This window comes from Cygnus atratus, chromosome 7 (assembly GCF_013377495.2).
Source record: "Cygnus atratus isolate AKBS03 ecotype Queensland, Australia chromosome 7, CAtr_DNAZoo_HiC_assembly, whole genome shotgun sequence".
Taxonomy (NCBI): domain Eukaryota; kingdom Metazoa; phylum Chordata; class Aves; order Anseriformes; family Anatidae; genus Cygnus; species Cygnus atratus.
Genome location: NC_066368.1, coordinates 12,662,456 through 12,684,797, shown reverse-complemented (window position 1 = coordinate 12,684,797; position 22,342 = coordinate 12,662,456). Strand labels below are relative to the sequence as shown.

Here is a 22,342-nt window from a genome sequence, read left to right as displayed (position 1 = left end):
TATGACAAGATGCCAATAGAACTTTGTAAAAAAGTGATGAATTTATGTTCTTGTACCTGATCTGTCTCAGAGTTGTTCTATCAGTGATGGAGAAGTCAAATAGTATCTCATTTTCTATGTTCAGCTTTCTGCTTTAACTAGTCGCCAGTTCTGTCTCATCACCTCAGAATTGTCTGCTGTCCATGTGACAAACACAATTGCTACATGGTTTACCCACTCAATTATTCACTAGCAAGTCTATGGGCTGACATCACATTAGTGAATAGCTTCAGGGCATTGTGGTCTTCTACCTGCATGTCTCTGCTGAATACTGATGCATAGGAGAATTCAAAGAGGGCTCTGACTGACACAGGCACAAAAGAACCCAATTATTTGTGTAGCAAGCCAGCTTCAATTTGTCCTGTTTGTACTGATGTGAAGGAAGCAAGCTGTTCCCCAGAAATCAGTTTAAAGAATGCACTAAAGCATGGAGTAGTGAGATTCACAGAAACAAAATTATACAGACATTGGACTTATGCTTAGCTCAGCTGTCATAGAGGTCTTAAAAATGTGTAATCATGGTAAATGAAACGTGGGACACCTGATCCAAGCTCCCTCAAAGCCTGTACAATGCCATCTTTTGGTTTCAGTTGGCATTCCTACAGGCTTGCAGATCAGACTGTTTTGGCAAAACATACAAGTGTTGACAAATATGTATCTGAAAGCTGTAGGAAGTATGGCCCTCCAGGTTTGAGCTGGTGGACGCTTATGTATAGTTTTTACATGATCACGCTTGTCTTTTTTTTAATAATTTTCTAGAAATCTGAACGTGAAACTTTTTAATTACAGTTATTATTATTATTATTTTTTTCAGCATTCTTTGTCCAGCCCCAGTTACACCTTTTCTAAAATCTGTATTTTCCTCCCACCTCTAGAACAAATACAAAAACCTGTTCACTTACTGTAGTGTTTCAGAACCTAAACAGGAATTTAGTTTGAATTTGGTTTGAGATGTTGGCACAGGTCCCATATAAATTCATCTTTCTTGCTGACTGTTCTTCATTTTTTGCAGACTCTCTGAACCAACCTCAAATGAGCTGTGCTCATTTACAGCAGTTTCAGACCTGACACTTTTTCTGCTTGTACTGTATTTATTCATTTCTTTTTCCTTTAACTAATGTGCACAGACCCTGATACTGTAGTCTTCAGCATATTTAATCTCAGTGAAAGTCCTATTAGTTTGTGGGGCCTGTGTGTGGCTTAAAGTATTTATGTTCTTTACTGTGCAAGGTAGTTCAGATTTATTTTAGCTTTGTGCATTCCAGTGAGGAGATTTGTTTATATGAATTGTTTGCTGCTAACATCTACTGCCACTCCTTGTTTACAACTCATATTTTTTGTGACATAAGGAGAACATAGAACGTTGATATATTAAAAAAATATTATCTAGCAATGTGAAATGCATGAGCAGTTTTACATTTGTAGACAGCTTTTGCACACTCTTGTTTGCATTTCAATATGAAGTGGCTTGCATTTTTGTTCGGTTGATGGATTCTGATGAACATCCAACACTAAGTAAGAGAGATGTGAGTGTTGCACATATGGGAAAATGAGAATTTTATTAAAGAAAATAAGAATTGAACAAGCTGTTTTGTTATGACGATGGAACTGTTGTTTCTGTCTTAAATCAATGTTTTTGCAGGTGCAGCCTTCATCACAGTCGCATTCTTTCAATGTTCAATGATGTTCTTTCTGAACAGGCAGCTTGAACGTCATCATTATGAGGGTCAGAGCTTTTGCAAGGTCTTTTAGTGAAGGCTTGAAAGTTTTCATATCTGTGAAAAGGGTCTGTAGTCAGCTGGTTCCAACTTTGGTATATGTAATTGCCTAGTAATCCTAGAAATTTCTAATAATCCAAGAAGACCTTATTACTTTTTCTCTACGTACATGTCTCGAATTACAGAGTTCATTATAGTAGGATATTGGTTAATTTCCAGTATTTATGTTAGTACACAGCCACCGTAAAAATGCATTACTTCTCTTTTGCTTTGGGGAGCCCTTCTTCTTCCCAGTATTTCTCATCTACACTTCCACTAAAAAATGCTAAGGCTCTTTAATTTTGCTTTTCCATGCCCGATTGCCATCTTCTGCACCAGTTCTGTTATTCCAGTCTGAAGCCTGTCCCAAGTAGATGCTGATTTGTATTAGATAATGTAGATAGTTGCCCTTTCTAGCAGGGTGAGCTATCCTTTCTTATTTCCCAGCCTTGTTTTGAACTTATGTCTTCCTAGGTTTTCATAACTGAATAACAATTCAGTTGGAAAAAAAATCTCCAAATATTACCTATTAAAAAAAAAAAACACCACAAAAAGCAACAATTAAATGAAGTTCCTCTGAATTACAACTTGAACCATTATTATAGATAAAAATCCTTCTAAATATCTGTTGTGTATAACAATATTAAAATACTGTTTACAGCTTTTCTTTACAGGTCTTCATGCTTGCTTGTCTCGGTGATTTATTCTCAAAAACTAACAAAATATGTACCTCTCAGGAAATGAAATGAATGTATGAGATTCTATTCAAATACTAACTCTTAATCTCAGGTATATAATGGAAAGTTGTTACTAAGCACAGTTTACCTATATTCTTTGACTCCACCAGGCTGAACTTCTTAAGATGAAAAACCAGGCTCTGGAGACCAAGCACTTTATAGAAAATCAGGAGGCAGAAGAGAGAAAACTCCTAAAAATTATTGCTGAGGCTGATGCTGAGAGGCTGAAGCAGAGGAAGGAATATGAGCGGGTAGGAATCTCGCATTTGGCTTTTCAAACACACTTTATTCTGTTCCTGTAGTTGTCCAATGCATTTTTAAGATCAAGATCCTCAGCTACTGTAAAAGTGGTATTACTAAAGCTTTATAGTGCCACTGAAATAAAAATGTTAAGATACAGAAATGAGTGTAGTTTACATCATACTACATTAATACATTGTAGTTTACATTATTCAGGAGTCTGAACCCTTATAGCAGAAGCTACTAGGCTTTGCTATTGTTTTTTTCACTAATAACAGTGAAACCTCTTAATGCAAGTGATTTTCGCTGATGAAAATGTAGTCACAATGCTTTAGGATTGTACTGAGGAACTTTAATTGAGATTATTGCTTTGCTCTGAGTCCTTAGGTTATCAACGAGAGAGATATCCTAGGGTCCCAGCTTGTTCGGCGCAATGATGAGGTGGCTCTGCTCTATGAGAAGATCAAAATCCAGCAGTCCATCTTAAACAAGGGTGAGGCCCAATACCGACAGAGAATGGAAGACATCCGGCTTCTCAAGCTGGAGATCAAAAAACTTCGGCGTGAGAAAGGAATACTTGGCAAAAGTGTGGCTAATGTGGAGGAGCTCAGGTAGAAAAACTGGTTGAATACGTTTCCATAGCGACTGCATTCATGATTCTGTGTTCGAGACAGAAAATTTCTTTTATGTATGGTAAAGATTTGTTTCAACAAACGTTATACCTTGGAGAACGGGATTAGTTGCTTTGTGAATTTAATCCACTGTGTTTGAGGTCAAACCAAATAATCAGTGATGAAGAAAATTAAAGCATAAGATGGAGGAAAGGAGGAAAACAGACGTCTTTCCCAAAGTTGAAATAGCTTCCACATTTCACCTTGTATTGTGAATTACTGCCTACAGAATAAACTTGACAGACAGCAGCAGAAAAGGTGTTCATAGTTCAGTGAGCTACTTAGTGGTACCTAGAGCCCAAATTAGTGGAACTGCTTTTTATTAGGCAATCCACAGTGGATGGGGAACACTTGACATATTTATAACAAACCCCTACACATTTTCAGAGCTCTTTCCTTCCAGATTTATATGTAGACTTGCTCTGAGAGAAAGATTTAGTTAAATTTTCATTGAAGGTTGTGTTTCTTTAAAACAGAAGTTTAATAGCCCCAGTCTGATTTATCTCCCCCTACTCTGGCTTAATGCTTCCCTTCCTTTTTTAACCCTCCCAAACTTGAGGTGTATTCTTTGCTGTCAGGAAACTATTATGATTTTTCTATAGAATTGGTCATGGTTTGTAAGGAGAGACAGCTATGTTTTCAGCAGATAACCATTATACTATTCTATGTAGCTATCACAGTTTTGGGTGAGATCTTTAGCTTAACTATATCAGTATAACTCCATGGCTTTTACTGGAGCAAATTAACTTCAGTCTGTGGTTAGTCCCATTGACTCCAGTTTAATTATGCCAGTTTGATTTGGTGTAAGATAAAAAAAAGAAGTGAGCACAAAACACTAACAACTGCAGTTTTCATTGACTTTCTGCAGACAGGGATAGGATTTGAATTTGCTGCCCAAATGCGTTCAGCTGAAAGCCTATTACTGTATTGAAACTCCGTAAGGGTATTGAAGTATAGTGCAATGCATGCTGTGATGGTTGGATCAGTTCTTGGATGGAGAGGTGGATCAATCACATATTTTAATGAAGTCCAAAGTTATCATGAAAACTGCCTGTTGAAAGAGTCCATTTATCACTTGTGCCGCTAATTAGCTTCCTTGATTTGCCAATTGGAGATTTTTTTTTTTCCTTTTCAATAACCTTGTCCAACCCCACAGTTTAAAAAAAAGGTCTTTTTCTGTCTATTGAGCTACGTTCAGCACTGATGTTGGCAGGGAAATACTCAGTGAAGGAGTAGGCACATGGTGATCCTCCATTCCCTTCCTCCTTGAGGAAATCACAGGATACACCCACCAAAGTCATAAGGGTTGGTCCCTTGCAGAATGTGCCTTGGTTTTCCTGCTCCTTCGCTCCCTGACCCCAGCATGGGGACCTTAGTTGTTAAAGCATCTTTGGAGTGCTCAATTAATTTTATATTCAGCAGCAAATCACCTCTGGATTCCCTTGATGAGAGGTAGAAAGAGAAAGAAATCAAACTTGGGTTCTCTAAAGAACAGTGTCCATCATAGTTAGGCCATACATTATGCTTTATTTATTGGATTGTGTGAGCCATGTAGTTTTAAAACCGTCTTTCAAATACCAGCTGTCAGATTTAGTACAGAGGTAACTGGGTATGACACCATAACTGTGATTTGTAGGTTACTCTAGATGAATTATGAATTAACTGCCATTCTAGCCTTAATGTACACGAAAAAAATTGGGCAATGAGATCCAGTAGGCTGTGAACTAGATTTCCCAGGAACTGATGAAAAGTCCCTTTTTTGAGTCATTCTTACTAACATGAATGAAGTGGTCTACCTGTGTTATCCTATGGGACCACCTCTATGATGTTATTGGTGTTAATCACAAGAGTCACTTTGCCAGTCTGTAGTGCATGGAAGAACGGTTTGTTAATGTTCATATTAATACCTTAGGCACATTGTTTGGGTCTTGGTGTGATTTTTTTGTTTGTTTGTTTTATTCTGATCTTAAGACAGGAGGTTCATCACATGCGGAAGGAGCTATTAAGAGAACAAACTCGGTGCAAAGTTCTGGAAGAAGAACTGGAGAATCCCTTGAATGTTCACAGATGGAGAAAATTAGAGGTGATGTCTCAGCATCAAGTTCCCAAAACCCGTATTTCCAAATCAGTGACACAGCACAAAGCCTATTTACTTTACTGTTATGCAAATTATGTGGAAGGGCAGGCAGACTGAAATTTCCATAGTACCAATGGAACAGTTAACTGCTGAATGGTTTCCTTGCACAATGCAATCAGTGTTATTTTTGTGTTGTTTTCTCAATGAAAAATTGCAGAGGGATTTGTAAAGAGCCAGTAAAACGCTAAAGGGAATAAGAATGCATAAGGTGAATTTACAAGGAGATGATTCCTTAACATGGATGAAGTGAAAGAGGATGATAGGGGAAAGGTATAATCCTACTCTCACCAGTTAGGTAGATTTATGTGGGTAGAAAGGCAGGATTAGAAAGGATCATAGAACAGGTGGACTGGGAACAGACAGACATGAAGTCAGAAGGTAAATCATGTCTGTGAAAAAAGGAAAAGGTCTCCACATAAACAGTGGTGGGGTTTCAAAGATAGCCATTCTGGGTAATGTCAGGTCAGCTGTTATGTAAACAGCAAATCTAAATTTTCACACTGTTTGAACCTGCCAAATGAAGGGGAAATATAATAAATCTGTCAAGCATAGACCAAATATATGAACATCAGTTGGCGTTACTTCATATTTTCAAAGTAAGTCAGAGCCAGCTGAGATTTCTCTGTTGCATGGATCTCTGATCTGATGCCAGCCTGGGTTGCTTAGCTGCTCTAATAATGAGTGGTAACATGCTAGTCCCTACAGAAACAGAGCTGAATATTTTGGCTGTGCTTACTAGTGTAATAGTTAATTTCTGTTCTTTCCATGCTGAGCTTAAAACCGAACAGTGTGATTAGCTTTTCACATAGAAGGGAGACAAAATGCAGGATGTTAAAGACATCTAGGTACAGTGTCTAGTAGCTCCATATAATAAAGGAAAGTCAGGCCAGTGGAAACATCTGGTGGTGGAAGAAAGAATGTATGAAGAAACTGATAATGGGAAATGACGTCTTCCCATTCTAGGTCACTGGTTTATATTTGGAACACAGAAAGGCCACCAGATGGCCAAGTCCATATGAAATAATCCTGATGGGGTTTTGGTTCAATTCGTAATAAACAAACACCCTCACATCACTACAATTGTCACAAATTGGCACCATGCTTGGTCAGCGCTATAGAAGAATCAAGGACTGAGTGGGCCGTGGAGACTGAGCTGCTTTTTAGCCTGGTTTCTCAGGAAATGTGGGGTTGTGAGTGCTCCATGCATACCTGTGTGTGTCCCAGTTACACTTGAATTGATTAGTCAATTTAGATAAAATCCGACAAAGGATAAAGAGTCATGAGATATCAAGGTCCTTATAAATTCAAGCAAAGATGCAGAGAGTGGATAATTATTGGAGCTTTTACTATAGCGTGTTTAATCATTATGGTCCACCAGGGAAACCACATGAAAAAGGAAGGACCATGTGGGAGAGATGTGTTGTGGATCCCCCAAGTGGGGAAAAGCTTCAGTCAGAATTTGCTCTTCAATAGACAGTAAAGGATCCAATAAGAAAATAGAGGGAGATGGAAAAGTAAGCTTTGCTAGCTGCTCCCCACAGAATTGTTTTCTCCTTAGAGGTTCCTCCAGATGCAATCTGTGACAAAAGAATGAAAATGGAAGAAGGATAGAGAGACGTATGCTTGCTCGGTGTCTTTACAGGCTATGTAGACAGAAGACAGCAGTGTACTGGCTACAATCTGTCATCTTTTTAAGCGCTTAATTCCATTGAAGAATGAGATGCCACAAATGCGGACGCCTTAAAGCCTCATAGTAGTTTGTCAATATACCCCCATAATTTATTCTTCTTAACTTTTCACCCTGTTTCAAAAGACTATATTGCAGTTATTTTTTCTTTTGTTCAATAGAAAAGTCTCCTTCTCCTAAAATCCCACTTTGAAGTTTTTAAAACAGTGGAAAGTATTTGCACTGCTCTATTTATTTTAGGGGTCAGTTTCAGCTTCTGCTAAAAACCTAAACTAACCTCTTTCTTCCCTGCTACATGGTTCTGCCAATCCATTGTTTTGGGTGTTAAGTTTTGAAGGACTCCTATGTATGTTGGATGTTTTTAGAAGGATTCATGAGGTTAATGCTGTTAAACATGAGGTTTTCAAGAGGCAGAGACTCCAGGTTCAGGACTCCTTGAATACATGCCCTTAAAAACAAAAAATACAGTCCCTCATTCCCCTCTGCAACTCATTTTATATTTGTCACTTTTGGACACTTAAATATTGGGGTTTTCATTTTCAAGAGAGAAACACTAACTTGTTATAATGTATAATTTTTGATACTGCTTTGCTCTCATCTAGGCCAGTGACCCAAGTACCTATGAGCTGATCCAGAAAATACAGAGGCTACAGAAGCAGCTTATCAGCAAGACGGGCGAAGTGATAGAGAAGGAATTGCTCCTGCAGGTACTGCAACATACATAGATTGTTGTATCTCGTTAACATATTTACTTAGCCTGCATTATCTGCCTGCTCAGATGTGTTTCCAGAATGTTACTTATATGCATGGCTTTGAATTTCTTTTGCATGCCCCTTAAATATCTTTAGATGGCAGCACTGACTCACTGAAAGAGAAGAAATAGCATCTGATTAGTTAGTTTTTATGTTCTGGTTACTGATACCTGGATAATGCTGGAAAATAAAATTAAAGGTTTGCTTTAGTTTATTCATGTCATACATTAGTCTTCAAGTCAGTGTTATGTTTTTCTGAAAAGCTTTTTTGTCCTTTTAACCATGTCTGTTATGACCAGGACGTGTGAAGGAAGTTTGTTTAGCAGAAGGAATCCTGCAGTTTGTGTGGTTTAGAATCATAGAATCATTTAGATTGGAAAAAGACCAATAGGATTATCAAGTCCAACTATTGAGTAACACTACTAAGTCCTCCGCTAAAACATGTCCCTACGTGCCACATCCACATGTCTCTTAAGTATCTCCAGGGATGGCAACTCTAACAACCTAAACCTCCCCTGACACAACTTGAGGCCATTTCCTCGCATTCCATCACTTGTCACCTGAGAAAAGAGACCAACACCAACCTCACTGCAACCTTCTTTCAGGTAGTTGTAGAGAGCAATAAGGTCTCCCCTCAGCCTCCTCTTCTCCAGACTAAACAACCCCGGTTGCATCAGCCACTCCTCATATGCCTTGTTTTCTAGTCCCTTTTCCAGCTTCATTGCTCTTCTCTGGAAGAGAACATATTTAGGTATGTTCTTCTCTGGGCCATGTTTGACTTTGTGTGGAACTTGCCAAAACGTAATCAAATATAATAAAAAAGGACTGTCTTTGGGCTTCAACTGTAGATGTCAGGCTGGGAAATTTGTCTCCTGTCTGGCAGCTTTAGGCATAGCTATATTTTGCCAGCTGTACGTATGACTTGAACATCTTGGTTTTAAATACCCTAACAGCCTTGATGCCTATATTGGGCATCACTCACTGGCTAGTAGAATGTAACCTGAAGGTCCTTCTGTCTTGAGAAGAAGCTCAGCAGATGTTATCAAGACAGGGTTTGGCCTCCCTCTTTTTCCATTGTTTTGTAGGAAAAATAGATCTGCAATTTCATTTTAAGGTAATGTATGGTGTATTGTTATGCCTTTGCTTGAAAAATGTAATCTTTATTATCTAGTGCTGAAATGGTGTCATAAGATAGTTTGTTAGCTTAAACAAAATGGAGCAAAAATAGCTTCAAATTTGCTGTTCTGTACCCATACACAAACTCAAATCTTTCTGTGAGATTTTTATGTACTCTGTTGCTTATCCTGCCTTATCCTTAGTGTGCTCCCATTTAGCTATTATCCCTGGTTAAAAGTAAAAAACTGAGGTATGGAGTTACTAAGTTGTCTGCCCAAGAAAATGTTTGAAGTAATAGGCATTTGAGCCTATGTTACTATAGCAGCCACTGGCAAAATCTTTCCATCTATGCAGCGGTCCCTTCTACAGCAACTCTGCTTTTTATTATTTTCCTAGATTTAAGTCAGAGTTTGGCTATATGATATTTAAGTATCACATCTAGAATTGTTAATGAGATCCTTTGTGTCCTTAATTCAGGCATCAATTTCCTGTGCAAGAATGCTGAAATAGTCTGCTTCCATGAGACTGATGGCAAAGAAAAGGCCAAAAATACCATGCTCCAAGTTATGATTGGGTGTTCACCATAAACATTTCTTAGTTCTTTTCTGGTTTGCCACAGTGTTTTTGAATCAAACACTAAGACTGAAATAGAGATCCTTCATAGCAGGGAGTGGATGAGGAGAGGTAACCAGAGATGGAGGACATTCCCCAGCAAATTTCCTCAAAGGGCTGTATGTCCTACTTAATAGGTCCGTAGTGCAGGGCTCTGAAGTTGGGTGTACTGCCTGAGCTTCTTCTGATAAGTGGCTGGATAACCTCAGACAAGTCATTTTATTACTCTTTGAACTGCTTTTCCTATATACAAGTGACATAATCTAATGACCACAGCACTGGAACTGTAATGGTTGTGGGCCAAATCTTTGCATCAAAATGAAATAGAATTTCTATTATTAGTCTTTCCAGGTAGTCAGCTCAGTTCAGTTCAGTCTCTTCTTACGTGCAGCAGTGGAAGAATTGCTGAAGGCTTGACCTGTTCCTAGTTAATATACTCCTCCCTGTATTCAGAGTCAGAGACTGTAGGAGCTTAGGGATACAGACTTAAGAGGTTGTCTTTGCTTGCGTAAGTCATACCTCCTCTCTCCCAGTCATCCTCATCCACATTTTGCCCTGTACAAGGGCATAGCCATTACGTGTATCTGCTTTAAAATGATCTCAATCTCCTGTTTGCTATCTCTAACAGTGTTGAGGTGTGTGCAGCCATCATGCCGGCAAATAGGATATTTGTTGTAGGTGAAGCTTGTGAGCGTCTCTGTCTTTGATTTCTGCATGTGCATATTATGAAACTTAAATTCTCTTACATCAAAGTGTAGTAATAAAACGGTGTGGAAAAAGCTGTGTGGATTGGATATTGAATGTTAAAGACACCTTTGGAATCTAGAAATAACCACGTCTGCAAATGGCTGAGCCCAGTGCCAGCAACTTGCAGTTTGATTTGTGGGGTATTCACCTTGCTGCATCCTCATGCAGAGCCATGATGTTTGTATAAGAAAAAATAATTCCATTTGTATTGTATGCACTATACCTCTGTCTTCTGACTGTTCCTTTTTTTTTTTTCATAAATAAAAGCAGGTTTATACAGCGAACAATCTTTTAGGATGAGCTGGAAATAAGAATGGAAATTTTTGTTAAGGAAGGTTCACAGTATATGGAATCATGTAGAAAAAATATCTACTTATCTTACCTGCTCCTGATATGTATTTGATCATATCCTTTTTAGTTAGCTTTTTCAATATTTCTCACCTGCTAGTTCTTTTTAAAATGATGTAGCTGTAAAATCATGCTACAATCCATACTATGTGATTAAAAGAATGATTTTCTGCATTTCAGTCAGGAAATTTTGATTGCTGACAGTACTCTAGTCCAGGAAGAAGCCAGCTTGACTCTAAAATCCCATAAAAAATATCTTTCTTAACCTTTCATCAGACATTTACTGAGAGAGATTGAATATGCAGCACGATAAATGTTTATTTTAGAATGACTTTTCCAAGTTGAACACTTTAATAAAAGTGTAGAAATATATCCCATGTTTTAGAAATTATTAATTTAATTAGCTTTTAACTTATCAGCTCTTATACATCAAATAAGGGTGGACATCCTGAGACTTTGCAGAGTAGATGCAAAGCAGTTGGTTATACTTTCTCCTTTATCTCAGGGTATTATCACAGCTGTGAGCTGCTGTGCAGATGAAAAATGCTGTCTTAAAAATCAGATCCAAAACTGAGGTCTTAAATACTTACAGCCAATAAATATCCAGCGGCATTTTTGCCAAACATCGGAAACACTACTTCAGGGTTAGCCAGCTTCCATGTTTGAGTCATTACCTTCCACCTGAATTTGTGCAGTTAAAAGGTACAGCATTTTTTGATTCTTTTCTAAACCAATGAATAATATTGCAGTGCTTCGTGGAGAAATATGTTGCGTGTTAACCCAGGGATTTCAGTGATGGGTGAAGGTCTTTGCGAACGCGTGTGGTATGAGCAAAATGTGCTGTGTAGCCATAAGGTATAATTATTAATAAACAGAAGGGCTCTGTTGACAAATGCTGAACACACACACACACAAACAAACAAAAAAGATACTCGCCCACATTATATGTGGGGTAAGTCCCCTATGTGACTGAAGCACAGCTGCATAATGAACAGTGATGTGTGGTAAACACACAATGTACACAGTGTATCCATATTACCTCGCTATGATTATGATTTATGTGGTTTTAGAAAATGATCCCATTGCAAGTGAATTATGCATTGCTTTATTTGTTTCACATTTAGTTCTTTCTCTTCAGAGTGAACTCCTCTAATTTGATTTTATGTCTGACTGAGTGGAATTTTATTCAGCTGCATGTCTCAGAATGGATAACAGTGGGAAGATTCGCATTATATGTCAGCTACCTCAGTTGTCAGTCATCTCAGAAGATTGGTCATAAATGTAAGAGAGATGTGCAACCAATATTATTTGTGGAGGGAGGAGGGAGACAAAGGCAAGGAGGGAAAGAAGATGGCTGTACACACTCTAGTGATACATATAAAATCCTGCCACCTGTGTTTCATTAAAGCCTGTAGTACTGACAGTATTGTTCTTATATATATATGTTAATCATTGTCATTTTAAGTTGTCTTAAGTTGTCAACAATCAGGGATCAGGACTGAATAGTTAGGATGTGATGCTTCCAGGCCATTAGCATCTTGAGATCATAGTTTCAAAGAGTGCAAGGGCAAAAGGCATGATTAGCTCATATATCTGACTCAGATTACAGCCAGATAACACCCACATGCCCTTGTACTGAGCCAAAATTTTAGCCAAGTTCCAAAGCCTCCAAAGAGCTGATGGTCCCACTGACACAGAGTGGGAGGTGCAGAGGGGGCACCACTGTCTCCAGTATAAATCAGCAGAGTTTCATTTCAGGTATTGTAACATACAGGGAAGAGAGAGCACAGAGATATTCTCTGTGACCTTGGGCAGGTTACTGAGCTTTTGCATGCCTCACCTCAAGTAAAATAAAACGGGAATAAAATAATTTCTGTGCTTGTAGTGGTGTGTGAATGAATATATTAAAGACGTGACTCAACTCGGTAGTAACAATAGCTAGCTAAACACTCAAAATAGGCAGATGTTTTATTTCATTTGTGCTAACTTGGTAGTAGACCTGTTGTATCCAATTTGAGGTGCTTGTTGCTATAGTGTCTGAAGAGATACATAACCATCTTTTCTCAGAGCTGGTACTGTAGTGTCATAAAGAAATATGTGTTAGGACAGTGTGGTGCCATGTAAGTTTACGCAGGCTGGCACCTGCTGGAGTCAAAGAAGTTTTCTTCCAGCTAAAGGAGAAGCTCTAGGATTTGCTTCCATGTATTTGTCATAAAAAACTTTCCTGCCCATTTATTATATAAAATACTGTTTTTTCAATCTTAGATCATTTTTTTCTCAGCCCAGCTCACAAAACCCTCTTGAAAAAAAAAAAAAGAAGTCCTCTTGAAAATCATTTCTTTCCCTAGCTTGGCAGTTTCATAAAGCACGCTTCTGCTAGGTTCTTCATTGGACTCCTAGTGCTTCGTGTAGCTTTCTTTATACAGCGTGTAACGCAGCAAAGTGTGCTCAAATGCTGAGTAAGAGATTTTCTCATCAGACAGCCTGCTAGGGAAAATGGGAAAATACACTCCTATTACCTGCCTTTATTTTGGTGTTCTGAAGGCCCAGTTCAGTTTTATTTTAGGTATTATCTGTACATCTTCAAAATGGCTGAGATTTACTTTCCCCTCTCAAAATTGGTGTTTATATACTTTTGGTGCTGAGTAGAGATTCTGCTTGGATTTGAGAACATAACCTACCCATATGTTACATGTGGGGTATATTGTCTGAGCTGAGGATTTTTTGGGCAGAAATGTCTATTTTCTTAAAAATAACTGCAATCCACTTCAGGAAACTAACGACTGTAGAATCCCAAAGAGTCTCTTTTGACCTGCCCATTACTGTTTCTCTGTCATCATTCCTTTAGAGAGATTTTAGTGGAGGTAGTTTAGGAGAGTGCTTTGTATGCACTGGAACTTACAGGTGAACTGCAAAATCCAGTGCCAAAACACAATCCTTTCTTTACTGCTCCTTTATCATTCGTATATAAAGTCAGCCTTTTGAAGGGATTTTTCCATGTAAAAATGACAAGGGAAATTTTCTTTTTGGCTTTTTGTATTTTACTAGGACTTGGCTCTTTTCTATTTCCTGGAGGATTTGAATTCCTCTGGAAGCACAGGATTAACACCCTATCTTGAGGCTGAAGCTAGCAGTTCTCTCAGCCCTCAATTAAAATATTAAGTATATTGAGCTTTAGACCCTTTCTATGCTTAGAAATACCATTCCTACTGTCAAAAAAAAAAAAAGTTAACATTTCTGATTTAGCTTTTACCAACTCTCAAATCACAGAAGACTTTCTTGCTAGTGCAGTTGCATCTAATTGCATGGCTAGCAGCTGGCATAGCCACGTCAGCACAAAGAAGTCACACCGCTAACTGAGAAAAGTAAGCTGGCAAAACTTTTAACCAATGATCAGATAGTCCCTAACATTTAAAAAGTGTCCTTTCCTTATTTAAAAAAAAAAAATCTAAGGGGCATTATGTATCTTAAGGAAGAGGGGAGTGTAGTACCTCGTTGAATGTAGCTTTTAATTGTACAATTCCATTTTCAGTTGGTGGCCAGAATTTCAAGGGACTTATACTGGAATGTAGAAATGAGAAATACAGCATGGATTCTGGCCCAAGATTTACTTTTTGGCTTTCAGCTGGGTATGAATCAAAGAGAAAAAAATAAATTACGTCTGCAGCGCTGTGCACTAACAAGTAGGAATTAAACACTGGGGTGTCAAAGGCCTTGATTTAGAAACTGGACTCTGAAGAGAATCTGTTCTTTTTTCAAATGAAAAATAAAGTATTCTCATGAACTCTGGCTATAACCCTGTTCTAGCTAGTGACCAGCAACAAATATCTAATTATTAGTACAATATTTTGAGCACAACAGTCTACAGTGTTAGCGCCTTCAAATTAACTTCAGTCCAGTGCCTTGAATCTGGTTTGAAGCGGAGTGACCAAGGCAGTGTGAGATGACACGTGGAGGTACTTCGTGTGTCGAGTCGCTCTTCAGGACTACATTTTCGTGTTCTTTCCTTGTGCCATCCTTTTATTTTCCTTTTGTTGTACTTGAAACATTTATTGATGAACTAGAGTTTTGACTGGGGATTTTAACTTTGCCTGTAGGGGGAAATATTTCATATTTTAGTGTTGGTGTTATCTTGGAGGATTAAGTGTCTTTCAGTGATTCTGATGGTGATTTTTCTATACAACTAGAATTTGTTTAGTGCTTTTTACTTTGCCACTGGTACTCTTTTTCCATTTATTTATTTATTTGCTTTCTCGTTTGCCCTAGATGCTGATTGTGTATCCAGCAGGGTTCTGTGAACCATTCACACTGAGCAAATTGTAGGATCACTGTGTTAATTCTCTGTGCAACATACCTGGGTTCATATGCAATCCTGTAATGATGTAATAAATAATCACATTTTGTAAACAGGACAGATAACAGGGTCACCTGTGTGAAAGTCTCTTAAGGGTCTGCATATCTACCTGACAGTTTTGTGTGAGTCTTAAGAATGAAAAAGGGATTTGAGGGGTATTCAGTTCTTGTGTTAGCTCTCCTCAGAAGGCAGTCGATTTCTATTTCTGAATATTTTGAATATAGTCCTTGGCACATTAGTTTATTTTAGCCCTTCTAATCTCAGTCCATCTAGAATTAGAAGATGTTCTATGCTATACAAACTTACAGCATGACAAACTGGTCTTCAAAACATACTGACATTTACATTCTTTCCCTCCTCCTACATACGTTGCAATTCAAATGGAAGAGAATAAAGTCTTCCCAGGGAAATTTTTTGTTATTGTTGTTTAGGGTCTGTTGTTTAAAGAGGACTTTTGAAAACAAGGCAGCAAAGGTGATAATCAGTTTAACAGCATCAGGTGAAGATAATCAGCTGCTCTGTCCAGTAAGAAAACATTTTTCCAATAAATCTGCTAGTGCAAGTGTATCTGGCACTGGAAATGGGAAGCAAGCAGATTTCTTAGCACTCAAACAAGACAATTTTGGTGAAGAATTACCTTAGTGGAAGAGTTTAACTCTTATTGAATCTGTGTGGCACAGCATTGCCCTCACAAACAAAACAGATTTCCCATGATAAAGGGTTTTGGACAGAAACAAGGTGCAAATTTAATTGAGAAATTAGAAGAAAAGGGGTCAAAATAATAACTTCTGGGTATCTGTGCCATTTTAGCTGCTCTCATGGTACATTAAATTTTGAACAGCATTCAGATAATGAAATGAGGAGGCCATGTGAACACCATGAGGTAGAAAACATTGCTATTATCTGTAATCTGCATCAGAAAAGCAAAAACAGTGATCACAAAATTATTTTCTTCAAATATCTTGCATTTGGTTTGCACCTAGAAATCCGAAGCATGGACATCCTGTGTCATCAAACAAATTTGTAAAATGATCTATTCCTAAAGTTCTGACTCAGACAGAATTGCCATTAGCTTCAATAATAGTTCACTAGAGTAAATCTTGAGTAAAAAGTTCAGGAATTGTTCCAGTAAATGACAAATAACTGAAAACAAACTTGTTTACTCCACATTCCTGTATTCAGCGTGTATCTGGGAAGGAAATAAATCTGCTGTGCACCTCAGGGTAAAGTGTATTAATCAAACAGTTATCTTGTTAAGGGAAAGTAAATGACTCGCTGTGCTGACTGAATACATTGCTATGCACGGAGTTAGCAGTGCTGTTAGCAAGCCGATACTGTTAGTCATCCAGAATCTGCCAAACAAGTAAAAATACTAGAAGAGTGCAACAGCAGTGCAGCAATACATTCGCAAGTCCATATTATATATTGTGGCCCAGAGCCAGCTGCAAATCTTAATTTTTCAGATGTGCCCTTTGGCAGGCGTTCTTCCATTGAGGCAAGTGTGTTCTGCGCCTCCCTCGGCAGCAGGATATGGACAATATGCAGCATCCCATTCAGTGATGGATTATTATTTTGTATGATATTCACACACACACGCACACAAAGAAGACACTCAACAGGGACAGACAAGGTTTTATTAATTTATTTCAGATCACTTATTTTCATTCTTTCAGGAGTGTGAATGGTAGTGTTGGGAAAATTAGCTGGATGATGCAGCAGCACTAAGGCGGTTTGGGGGCAAGTAGCAGCAGGCAGGCAGAGTCACTTAAAAAAAATTATTATTTTTTTTAAAAGTAGCTTAACAGGGGAGAGATGGGGACATGGGTATAGAAAGAACTCTGTTTCTCCATTCACGACCCATGCACAGGGAGACTCTCTGCCAGCTGGGCTGCTTCACTCTGCCAGCTGATCCACATCCTCTGGACTCCGAGCTCAAGTCTTCCTATGCCTGTCTTAGCTATAACCTTAAACAGGGGATGGCATACATTGGCACAGCAGTTGTCTTTACATGAACATTAGGATTCTCTCTGTCTTTCACCCTCCATTAGTCCTGTTTCTCTGAATTTTAATAACAGATGGGGAGCTGAAAAAGATCTCTTCAAAGTATACAAGTGGTCAGCTCTAATTACAGTGAGACTGAAGGAAGCCATATATTAAAACATTCATGATTTCAGAATTGCCATGTGTATTTCTTAGATGTACTGTTATCTCTTAATAGGTTCCAAAGGGTAACAGGAGACCAATCTTTCTTCCCTGAGGTCCTTGGCATATGTAGGGAGCCACTGCTATCCTGTCAGAAAGATGTATGTAGGCTTTGCTGCCTTGTTAGGCGGGTATTTGTAGGTTTAAGTGTGGCTTGACTTTGAGGCAGCTGCTCGGAGGCAGCAGTTCTAGAACACCAAAGGACTTGAAGCTAAGTGCTCTCGTCTTTCAGGGAAGTCTAAGGATCTAAGTCAAGCAGGCGATTAAAGAGATGTAGGTGCCTAACTTACAGATAGGTATTTGCAGAAGCAGGTCGTCAGTTTCTCTGATCACCCTTTGAGGTCATTTGTCAGATCAGTCAGAAGTGAGAGCAGGAGCTGGGTCTGCTGGGAATCCCCTTCCCAACCCTCCACCTGCAGGAGCAGCTAATCATTAGCAGCACAGCCTTGATAATTCTTTTTTGATAAGCCTGTTATTTTTAAAATCAAATTGGCTATTGAGTTGTTAAAATACATGTTGTTACACTGACATTAAAATACAGAGTTTTTAAGTCAGATGGTATACATTGGCAGAAGAGGCTCTTTTGGCTCTGTATGTAATAATTATTAGCCAGTAAAATATTTCCGTTTGCCTTGTAGCAAAATATTCATTTAGAATATTTAGATTCCTTGTTGATAAGATTTATATCAACCTCTGAATCTCCCTCAGGACACTTTAAGACAAACCTCTACTAGAATGTGAAGCAAAGGTTTGTTTAGTGCTCTCTTCAGCCCATCTGTTAAGCTGCAGGCACTGGGGATGTTGCTGGAAAATTCACATCAATCCGTGCTGTGTCACCAGTAATTCTCGGCCTCGAGGAACAGCTCACCACGTCGCTCTCCTTTTGTGTGTGTACAAGTGCATGTGTGTTCCTGTGCACACATACAGAAGAAGAGCAGATAATTAATTGATCATCTTCTGCAGTGTAAAGGATAAACGCTGAGTTTAAATGAGCTACTCTGATTAATGATTTTATAAACTCTGTTGTAAGGCCAATAGTAAAAAGGGAATTGCTGCTATTATTTCTGCAAGAGGCATCCATACCATTTTCTCCTTCTGAAAGCTTATTATCCTTGCGTGTCAGAGTTCAGAAGTCTTGAAAGGAGAGGAGGATATATAACATATTTGTTTGTCCACTGGAAAAAAACAAAGAAACCTGCTTTCCCACACACTTCCTAGGAGAGATGCAATAGTACCAGTACCTAGCAATAACAATAAAAATAATAATAAGTTGCAATTGCACTTTAGCTGGAAATGTTTGTACTTAGTTGTTCCTGGAAAATGGTAATAATGTAGCATTCAGCTCTTATTGTCATAAAAAAAAAAAAAAAAAAGAGTCAGGGGTGAAGACCTAAAAAGATGCTCCAAGGTATTTTTTCTCTCTCATTAAGTTGTTTTGAAAATGCCAGTCAGTTTGGCACAGTTCCTGTGCCAAAGGAAACAGATTTGCTCTCGAGAAGCATTATTATCAACTGGAGGGATAAGTCATCTCAGACAGGTTTAATTTAACTCCGTCTAGTGCGGCGCAAATTTCACCAAAGGCAGGGAAATGATCCCAGCCTTTCCTTTGGTGGCAGCACTTTAACAAGAAAACCCCAAGCACCCCATACAGTATTAGCGTTGCTGCTCTGTGAAGGGACTTCATTGTCCTGTTCCAAACCCGAATTAATTTACTCGATAAAACCCTCACATTGGACAGTTAAAGGAGAGTGTAGATGATGAAAACACATGCTCTTCTGGGGAACTGCTTGCATGCAGAGGTGTTTGCTGATGGATGCGGAATAGACAAGAAAGAGCAGGAGCTTTTGAAAAGTGTTTATTGAGAAAGTTTTTACTGCACATTTCTCCCAGCGCTGGAGGCAACTTTCTCCTGTTGTTACAAAATTAGTGAAGGTTACCATATGCTAATTTGTTCTACGCCTCATAAAACTCTTCATTGTAGATGTCCTGAGCCAACAGCTACTGTATTAGTTACATGCATACACACAAATAAGTATGCAGCTTATAAAGATAAAATAACTATGACTGGATGTGTGTGTTTATCGGTGTATTTAATCCAGAGTCCAGGGGTCTGTTTAACACTTCTGGATAGGGATCACAGCCCCTTAAGGGTCCTCTGCTGCTTCATGGTGTCCTAAACAAAATGGCTCTGGAGCTGAGCACAGCTCTGCTGTTGTGGTTGTAATGCCAATAAACAACCCCCCCCCAGCGCGATGACTGACCTGTTTTCCTCAGCAAAGCTGTGAGGAACTGTAGTGTGCTTACACAGTTGCTGTGTTGCTTTCTCCACCTTACTAGTTAAAAGAAAGATTTTAGGTAGGTTGCCACCATACACAAAACTGCACATTTTTGCTCTGCATCTTTATCTTGCTATTTTATTTATTTTCTTCTTTAGCTGAAGGCTGCCAGGCTTTAGGTACTGGAGACAGGAGCTAACACAAATGAAATTTACTGTGATGCAAAGGATTTGGGACTTTTGTGGTTTTGTTTATTTTTTATTTTTTAAATAATTTGTGTGATAGAAAGCTTTTGATGAGTAATATGATTTTTATGGGCCCGGTGGAGAAGGCTGTTGGTGTGCAGCATGCCAGATGAATTTGTTGAATTATCTGCTTGGGAAGACAAGCTGGTGAAAATGAGAAAGCTGGGGCTTTGTGACCTATTTCTGCTGTGAATACGTCTTCATTAAACGTAGGGTCATCCATCGTCTGTGGTTCAGAATGATACCCTGGGCTAACTAACAAGAAGGGTCATTTCAGGAGTTTCCTAGTGTCTTGCTGAGGGAGAAAATGACATAAAATGGAGTCTCATTTTTTTTTAGAGCTAATACCTGGTGCATCGGTCTATCCCAGTATTGCTGAGTGCTTCCCACTCCTTGTTGAAGCAGTGAAATGCCTCGATGTCACTTCGGGAATGTCTGATGGGGCTGACGGTCCCTGTGGCATGGAACAGCACTGGGCTGTGCTGGTCAGCAGAAATAGCTGCTTTTGAAGCAGGATTGTGCTTGCAAAAGTGATTCTTCCGGCTGCAGACTGAACCAGTTTGTGACCACAGTCCCGAAGAATCAATTGAAATTTGCCAAACACCAGCCAGTCTCCTGCAGAAGAATACTACTTTTTCTCAATCCTCTGTAGGGAAAGCAGGCCAGGAGAACTGTGCATTCTGGCTGACACAGCAACTAGTTAAATTTAGGGGAAAGCAGCAGCTCTGCCTCCCCCCCAAGAATTACTGTTTTGGAGACTTAGAGATGCAGAAACATATTGTCATGGCCTAGCCTAAAGGCAGATCTGGGGGCTCCTCAGAGCTCCCCTGGAAAACAAATCTGAGACAGAAAAGGCTGTTCTAAAAATAATGTGGAGTTTTATTTACACAACTTATTCAGCAGGTATTCACAGAGGTGCTGAAATTCTCTTTGGAATGCCTGAAATTTGACTGTAACCCTTAATCTGAGACTCCCTGTGTGCCCTACATACACAAAATGAATGTGCCCTCATCTCTGCACCATAGGCTTGGTGTTGTTTGTGTCATAAACCAGTGAAGCTGGTTGAAATTAAGGGCTCAGTCCAACAGCCAAGCACCTGCTCAATTCAATGGGAATTTTGCCATAGGAAGGATCACATAAAGAGCTTTGGTGTTGGCTTAAATCTCATTTAACAAAATGTACATTGCTTTTTCCAGTGAAGGATGAAAAGCACGAATCTGGGGTTACGGAAAGATCTGGTGGATCTTCCTTCACCTCAGAGTGTGTTTGTGACCTTAAGTACTTTTCATCTCAAGAACATGGAACCCTGGCATGATGTATGTTGTTGGTGCAGCCTGGTGTGAGGACGGAGGGGAACTTGAGGGGAGGCAGTCTGGGACAATCCAAAGAAGTGTATCTTACACAAACTGTAATGGATTGATTTATTTCTGCATAATGAGTGCAGGATTTCAGGTAGCTTTTGCTCCAGCTTCATTTGCATAGCCACCAACAGAAATAAATGGAGGTTACTGACTTCAACTTTAGACAAAATGTGGTCTTGTTTTTGAATTACTGCATTACTGCCACCCCACTCATCTTCACTGCTGACTTACGGTTTTCTTGGAGAGAACCATTGGGCTCTCTCCGAGACTTTAAGGAACACACGCGCATTTTTTTTGTTTCCAAAAAGCAACATAGATCTATCTTCTGGGAGTATTAATTCACACACTATAACTGATATCTTCTGGGGGTATTAATTCGCACACTATAACTGAAAGCTTTTTTGAATACATCCCACTTACACTGGACAACCCTGCAGGTCTTTCTACATATCCTATGCTATACCTGATATTTGGGTATTTTTAAGCTATCTGCATGTAACACAAAATGCACAGATTGTCTGTCTTTCCAATATAGCTAGAATATTATTGAAGCCAAAATTTTAAATTATTTTGTGCTTTTTCTTTTCTGTGGGCATTCTGCTTTCGTACATGTGGAGATAAAAGTACCTGCTTTGAGGAATACATTCGGGTGGTAGTATCACACATACTTTGTAACTGATACTTTGTACGCGGATATACTCTGGTGGTTACCATTTTAAAATTAATTGAAATTAATTGATTTTTGTCTGCATCCTGGGATAAAATGACAAAGTATGGAAATGCCAACCCGTGCATACAAACTTTTGCTGATGAGGAAAGGAAGCACCTAGGATTTTCTTTCAATGTTTGGCTGACATATGGTGCTTCTGACACAGTAGCAAATTAATTGACTAGATGTAAAAGAGATGGACAGTTCTTAGCAAGGAAGGACAGGATATGCGTTATGAGACAGCTGGTTCTGCCTCTGTTGGATTATGGAGACAATATACATCGGAAAGCTAACGAGTCTCTGTTGCATAAGATAGATTCTCCTTATAATAGAATTGCACACTTTGTCTCTA

The 22,342-nt window shown here is 38.9% G+C and overlaps 1 protein-coding gene across 1 annotated transcript in view; it reads left to right on the top strand.

Annotated features, from left to right (window-relative positions):
• Nucleotides 1-22,342, top strand: part of CFAP58 (cilia and flagella associated protein 58) — a 57,878-nt gene that overhangs the window by 27,523 nt on the left and 8,013 nt on the right. Inside the window, exons 13-16 of the mRNA XM_035547671.1 lie at nucleotides 2,644-2,784; nucleotides 3,161-3,384; nucleotides 5,416-5,527; nucleotides 7,871-7,975. Of these exons, the coding sequence (XP_035403564.1) occupies nucleotides 2,644-2,784; nucleotides 3,161-3,384; nucleotides 5,416-5,527; nucleotides 7,871-7,975 (582 nt within the window). The remainder of the gene's footprint in view (nucleotides 1-2,643; nucleotides 2,785-3,160; nucleotides 3,385-5,415; nucleotides 5,528-7,870; nucleotides 7,976-22,342) is intronic.